At 40.4% G+C, this 7,292-nt stretch overlaps 1 protein-coding gene across 1 annotated transcript in view; it reads right to left on the bottom strand.

Moving 5' to 3' along the window:
* The window catches only part of cdc7 (cell division cycle 7), an 11,195-nt gene extending 5,020 nt beyond the window's left edge, over positions 1-6,175 (bottom strand). Inside the window, exons 1-6 of the mRNA XM_015396079.1 lie at positions 5,900-6,175; positions 5,661-5,745; positions 4,179-4,265; positions 3,962-4,097; positions 3,767-3,860; positions 1,341-1,483 (exon numbers count right to left, since the gene is read on the bottom strand). Coding sequence (XP_015251565.1) covers positions 1,341-1,483; positions 3,767-3,860; positions 3,962-4,097; positions 4,179-4,265; positions 5,661-5,745 — 545 coding nt within the window. The 5' untranslated portion in view covers positions 5,900-6,175. The remainder of the gene's footprint in view (positions 1-1,340; positions 1,484-3,766; positions 3,861-3,961; positions 4,098-4,178; positions 4,266-5,660; positions 5,746-5,899) is intronic.
* Positions 6,176-7,292: the final 1,117 nt, after the last annotated feature.

Below are 7,292 nucleotides of genomic sequence, written 5' to 3'. Positions count from 1 at the left end.
CGACTTTAATTCAGAGTAATTTTCATGTGAATGTGCTTTACTGGAGGCATCCATGTTTGGCAAAGACAACTACTGCGACCTACAGGTTAGTGAATTTCAATGGTGAAGTCCTCTGGAAATCTTCAATAATTGTTGTTGATTGCAGATGTGTCTAGTAGTTCCCATTGATTTAGCTTGGAAAGCGGGGAGAATGGCGCTAGGCTTACCGCACCGTGACGTCACTGCCGGTGTAACTCCCAGATCTGCTCGGGTCCTGCTTCATACCAGTGACGTTACGCTACATGACTGGCTGAACATTGCTACATGATGCAAAACATTGTGGTTGCCCAGGCAACAATAATAGATCGATAACAAAACTGAAATAAATCTGTTTCTGGTGAACAAACTAACTGTTAGACCCTGATATAAAGGGCTGGGTAGTGCTGTGGCTAGCTGTAGCTAACAGGTTAGCCTCTAGTAGCTCGCTCAGTTAGCCATATTAAGCTACACTACTTTTAAATTCATGTCAACAACAACCGTTGTTTCCTACAAGTAGAATAAGTTTTATTTGTCTTAAGTCTCTATGAAATTTATTTTTTAAGATGTTCCATTTGTCCTTCCTGCCCTCAGATCTTAAGAAGAATAAAAATAAGCTAAGACTTTTTGTGTCGCCTTGATAAATGTCAGAGCTCAGTGTTAGAACGCAGTACTTTCCTTCCAGACTGATTGTTTTCTACTCTCGGCTACTTTAGATCGCCAAGGAAATGTAAAATTATAGCAAATATAGGTAATAATATGAGACTTACTTAAGAAACGAGTGTGATGCAGTTTGTATGTTGACGTCATAATAAGAGGCAGGACCCTGAGTAGATCTGGTACCTACATCGGAGGATGGCAGGAGGGAGGGGTTATTATATTTGGGCAAAAATGGCCGCTCCCAGACTCAGTGATCACAACTAAAATGATTGTCTTTATTTTTTTACTGATTAACACTAAATTAATTAAATCACCGCCAACGTATTCGTTTTAGGTATAAATAATGATCCATTGATCATTCCTTGCTGATCGGACTTTTCCTTGAACTTTGCAACTTCTAAACTTTTAATTCGATTAAACATTTATATGTTATGTTATATGTTATCACAGCTAACAAATAGAAATCTTAAATATATTCACACGTTTTGACTTACATTTACAGATTGAGACACATACGTTTTATCTCACCCCATAAACACTTGAAATCAGAGTCTGATTAACGCGGCGATGCAGCTGCAGTTTTCCCTCAATAATCCCAGTAGAAAAACCATCAAACCCAAACCAAACCATTCGTCCCACTGCTATGAGGAGGGCTGAAAACGTACGTTCTGCTCTTCCGGTTGTAGAGGAAATTGTTGGGCTTTATGTCTCGATGAATGATCCCAAACTGGTGGATGTGTCTGAGAGCCTTCAGCAGGTGGTAGATGTAGAGACGGACCTCTTCGAAGCTCAGCGACCCGATGATGTCCTGAGGAAAACGTTACAGTTTCAGAACCGCTGCAGCAAGATTGGTCCAAACAAAACAGGCGTCACCTCAAAATGAGCTTATTTAACATACATAACACATGACATCAGTTCAATAGAGGTAAACTGAGGGTCTGGGACATGATTAAAGGGACCTATTGTACCTTCTTTTACACATTTAGGTCTGGGAGCTTTATAAAACACATTCATAAAATATTCTACTACAATTGTTCCCCTGCTCAGTTCCGCCTACTTAAAATATTGCTTCCTAATAAGATAGATAGTTCAACCAATATTTTCTACATAGATTTGAATTTGCTGTCTGAACTAGAGCTGCAACTAAAGTTAATTTACCAATTTGATTATTCTGTAGATTATTTTTTCAATTAATTGATTAATAATCAGATAGCCAAAGGTTCCTTAAAGGATTCTTTTTAATAATTTAAACCAGCTGAAAATAAAACTTTTCCACTTGAGGAGTTCTGGATAGAGCAGATTGATAGTTTTTTTTATCTTAAATGCAAAATCTATAGATATTCTTTACCTGAACCGACAGCAGGAGAGTTTCTTACTTGTCCAAGTCTATCAAGTGTGTCTTGGTGAATATGGCACACAGCAGTCGCCATCCAGGCTTTTCTGAGTCATGGTTGATGGCAACCAAGTTTCCGTTTGCATAGCTCACTAAAGCTACTGTATCAGCAGGTGATACAGACACCACCGGCAACAATCTGCCAGCGTCTCTGCCTGATCAAACACACCGCGGACCTTCATTGGTCCCACTTAATTACTGAGTGGGATATTTTCACACTTAATCCAGAAACGATGGATTGGTTTGACCTAATGTCACCTGCAGGTGGCAGTACTGCAGGTTCTATAGCTTTAACTGATCAAGCTGACCTGGAATGAAGGATTTGAGCAGGACATTTCTAGTTCTCGTCTTGTGGTTGGGGGGTGGGGGTGGATGGATCCCTAGGATCCCTAGGAATCTGTTCCCACGATTAAAGGGGTGCTAGAATGATTCTATAGGGTATTCTTCCTTTCATGGTGTGATCATGAATATTTAGATGAGCTGTGCTCTGATTGGTTAGTTTACAGCGAGTGAAGCTGCTGAGCAAAGACGCATCATAGCAACAAGCACTCACTCACTGAAACATCAGATTGTTGATATGGTAGGGGGACCAGACGTCCTCTTTTTCCCGGACATGTCCTACTTTTTATACCTAAAAAAATGTCCGGGGGGAATTTCAAAATGGTCTGGGATTCTGATCGACTATAGTGCAGCAGAACCGAGCAGTGAGCCAGCGGGGAAGAAGCAACCGAACCCGACCCGGTGACGGTAGCCTGGACAACAGCAGCCCCGAAGCACGGAAAGGCAGGCGGGGGGGAAAGCGTTGGACCAGCCCTGGAGCTGATGGCTCGGTTCGAATGCCCGGTCTGGTCTCCCCAGAAAAACTGTCTTCCTTTCAGAAACACGAATCTGGTCACCATAGATCTGCTAGCATTGCTATCAACAGCTTAGCGCAGAATCACACTTCCAGCTTGCGGTTGTGACGGCCTTACGGTGGGAACAGCCCCTCGTTTCTGTAAAAGAAGTTTAGCAAATCCTGCCTTGAACTGTCCAAGATTATGAAAGCTGTCTTCTGTAAAATGCTTCGAGCAAATTAACAGCTGAGCATCAAACATTGCAGGGATCTTCTGATAGACTAAAATAATCCATGCCTGTTGAGTCTTCGGATCTTTGGGAAGACTGTGAAAATGTTCCCCTTTCTCCGGTCAGTCTGGAACGCTGCATTTCCTCCTGTGGTTCTGGCTCATTTTCCATAGAGAAACTTCCTGCTTTGTAATTCTAGTAGAAGTAAACCCAAATGTAGGCTAAACAGCTAAACTGCTGTCTTCCATCTTCCTCTATTCATGTTCTTGGGCCATGAATCAGTGAGCTGGATGTCAATTTCAGGCGTGACAAAAGTCCAGGCCAGAACCAAATAAGGCAACATCCCCGAGTTTACGTCACCTCTGTGCTTCGTTTGGATTCACGCGTTTTATGGTGGAAGTTTAGAATAGTGAGATTTGCAGAGAAAGGAGGAGTTGATGGAGTTTGAACTTCTCTGTACGTCCATTTCACCCACTGAACTATCGTTATTTATCTATGACAATGGAAACTCGGTTTTGCATCTATGACCCCTTTAAAAACCTTTACTACGTTGCATCTCTGATAGGTTGAATGTATGCAGGGATGAAAAACACCATCAAACAGGTTTAGATAAAACTAGAGTTCAGCCATACGAACCACAATGGCTTGATGCTCCATGTAGGGCATGACGATCACCACGTGGTCCTCCTTCCTGAAGCAGTACGTCACTCCCATCACGTTCTCTCTGCCGCTGCAGGAAGAGGGGCCAGAAAGGTTAAAGAAGACAAAACCATGTGGAAATAGTTCAGCTAAATTCCTTGATGTGATGCTGAAAGGGTTTCAGGGACCCACCCTGCCACCGTCAGACACTGAAGCTCGGCAGCAATGCGGGTGGGATGGCTGGTTGGGATGAGGTGCTTCAAGGCAAACATCTCTCTCCTCCCGTCTCGCATCCGAGCCTCGGCCAAGTACACGGAGCTAAACGTGCCTGAGAGACACAGAGACCTGGGTTAGCTTAAAACTAAACGGTTATTTACAGCGAATGTTATGAAGGAAGTTAAACATCTACCTTCTCCAATTTTATCCACGATGCGAAACACCTTAGCCAGCTGAGGGACGGCTTTGTACAGGTCCTCTATATCCAGCTGCACATCCTCTGGACATGGACACAATAAGAAAGAAAATGTCACGTCTCTAGCAGCCTGTTTAACAGCGACTCAGCCTGGCACGGGTGAAAAAACGCCTAGATCATCATCTTTTAGACAATCAAACTAATCCAAACTGGATGAAGGTACGTCCATTAGTGACTTTAACGGCTCGTATCAGTGTCCAACTGAGGAAACCTTTTGGGATTAAAGGAGAAATTAAATAATAGGACAATACATGTTTTTTTGTTTATATGTTACTTGAAAAAATAAAGAAAATCTTGCAGTAATAAAACAATCTTCCTCAAATCATTTATTGCAGAAGTTTGGAGGTATATGCCAAGTTTATCATAGTATAAACTAGGGATGCACGATATAATCGGCCCCCTATCGGTATCGACCTGAAAACTGAATATCGGACATCGGCCACCCCACCGATATTTAACCCGATATTTGATCCGCTTCTGAGTTTCTGAGCCGTTTCACAGCTGCTTTTTGTCTGCGAACTTCCGCTTGAGATCTGAGCGGGTTTATGCTCGTCCCGATGGGAAACGAAATGTCTTCAAACTTGGAAACAAACTCCAGTGGATTGTTTTTTTTATTTTTTTTGGAAGCAAATACGATGTTTTATTTGTTTTATTTCGAACATCTATAAATGGTTTCAGCTCTAAATGCACCTTTAAATCAGATTTTTCCAGCGTTGGTCTCGCTAAAAGCCGCCATGTAGAAACCCCCCCCCGCCCTCTATAGAGACTCCTAGCGTCAGTCCAGCTTGTAAAGAGCAACAAAAACTAGATGAGATTAAATCAAAATGTTAATCCGAAATATCTTATATATATTGATTAATCTGTCAATTTATTTTTTTTTATACTCAATTAATAATCTGATAAGATAATTTATCATTCAAGGAGCCTTTTAATGAAATTAAACCAGGTTAAACTAAAACTTTTCCATTTTGGATAGAGCAGATTGACAGATGAAAAAGATTTTTCTGTTAATTGATAAATGTTTATATAATTTTTGTATAATTTTTTTATAATTTCTGCTCTAAGTGGGTCGCAGTGACAGATAAATGCCTGATTTAGAGTCTCTATACTCCAGTTACGATTGTTTACTTAATTAGTTGACTATTATTTCAATAATCATTTATTCAGATTAAATGTTTCAGCCCAAATTATCTCTATTATATATAAATAATTAAACCCCAAATCTGTCTAATATTCAGTTTGAATGTTTGTATGGAGCAACCAGTAGATTTAGGTAAAAAGCTCTGGATACACAAACAGAATAAAGTGAGAATATTTTCAGAAGCATCTATGCCCATAAAAAACAATTCTATGGATTTAATCACATTATATCTTAACACTTAAATGACAGCAAACCGTTTTTATTTAATCCAAACTCACTTGAGATTTTCCTTTTTTTATTAGCTGTGTCCATGATGGCTGCCTCTGAGCTGCTGTCCTCTGAGCAAACAGCAGGAAACTCCATCTGAAAACCACAGAACATTCCAGTTAGCTCATTTTATTAACTTACACTTCATGTCAGATCAAGCAGTTATTCATTTAAGCTGCTCTGAATGAGAACCTGCCATCCCTCAAACATATAAAGTAAATACGGCAATAAAAAGTAGAAGAAAACTCACCAGTTTGGTTTGTGCTGCTAGCGAACAAGCTAACCGCAGCACCTGCAGCTAAACACAAAGAAACTCACAGATTCGTTTGGGTTTTTGGCGCCAAAGGAGCAACGGGAAGGTTTTCAGGAATCCATCATGAAGCCACGGAGTCAATAATATGTTAAATGTTCGAACTTCAGCGAAACGAAGTGGAAAAAAACACTTTGTTCTAACTTTGACAGATTGTTTTCCGCCGACAACAAACTCCGCGCTAAAAGTGACGTCAGCAGTTCTCGCGATAAAACGGCGTAGGCCACGTTCTTCTTTTTGATTTTTTATTGGTTGAGGGAAAAAGTGAGGTTAGCGTTACCCATAGGCCGTCATTAATACGTAGACGCCTCATTGGACGTGCCTAGAGGGCGGCCATCTTGGATCGGACCACAGATCAGACAGCTGCTGTCAGAATGAACAGGAGGCTGCCCAGATCTCATCTTAATCCAGGGGCGTAGTTTAGCCGATTTTAACAATTTTGGTATCAAAACCTTCAGTTTCTTCTGGAGGGTAATGCTATGTCTTTTGGGACTTTCAATTATTATAATTTTTTTAAATATTAAGCTTTCGCTGTCCCAGAGAAATTAATGGAAAACCTCAAACTTTGCCCATTTTTGTTTCCAAGTTTAGCTTATTTCTATATTAACTTTCTGTCCATATTTTACATTACTTCAACTTTTCAACACTTTAATCAAGTTTCTTATGTAGCACTAAGCTGCTCATTCAATACCACATTCTTTAACATTTTAACCAAACCTATATTTCTTCAACCAGATAAAATTCCAAGTTTTTCTTGCAATTTTCTTTTCTGATTCTGCTAATTTAATAAATTTCATAACATGCCGACATGTTTCTGCTGTCGGCTTCTGCTTTTTTTTCAATAAAGAAATGAAGCATTTATCTTTTCTTCTATTTCATGTCCTCTCAGTGGTTTCTGCCATTTTGAGCTTTCAGTTTAGGGTCCAGCATTCTCACAGCTGTTTACCAGGAACAGCTATTTTTCTAGTTTCAATAGACTTATAGGCTCTCAGCAATATTTGGGACAAATTTCTAAATTAGATTTTGCTGCTTTTGAAGGAGGACAATCACTGATGTAGCTGAAAGGAAAAACATCCAATCAATCAATCCACATTTTTCTGGATGAATGAATGAAACTGAAATTGTGTGCATATTAGGGAGGCATGAAATATAATATTCTACATTTAGGCAGAAAACTGCCTCTGGTCCTTCGATAATGTGGTTTCACAAGCCGCAAAGAAAACGCAGCACCCAAGCAGGTTATTGGAGCCACCGGATAATGTGAGCAGAGAGGAACAGCAGAGGCTGAAGGCTTTGCTTTGCGCAGACGGCCTGGAGTGGAGGGTGACAGGAT

The sequence above is a fragment of the Cyprinodon variegatus genome, unplaced genomic scaffold (genome assembly GCF_000732505.1).
Source record: "Cyprinodon variegatus isolate N-32 unplaced genomic scaffold, C_variegatus-1.0 Scaffold775, whole genome shotgun sequence".
Taxonomy (NCBI): Eukaryota; Metazoa; Chordata; class Actinopteri; order Cyprinodontiformes; family Cyprinodontidae; genus Cyprinodon; species Cyprinodon variegatus.
Note: the sequence above shows the minus strand (reverse complement) of the source record. Positions and strands in the feature narration are given on the sequence as shown.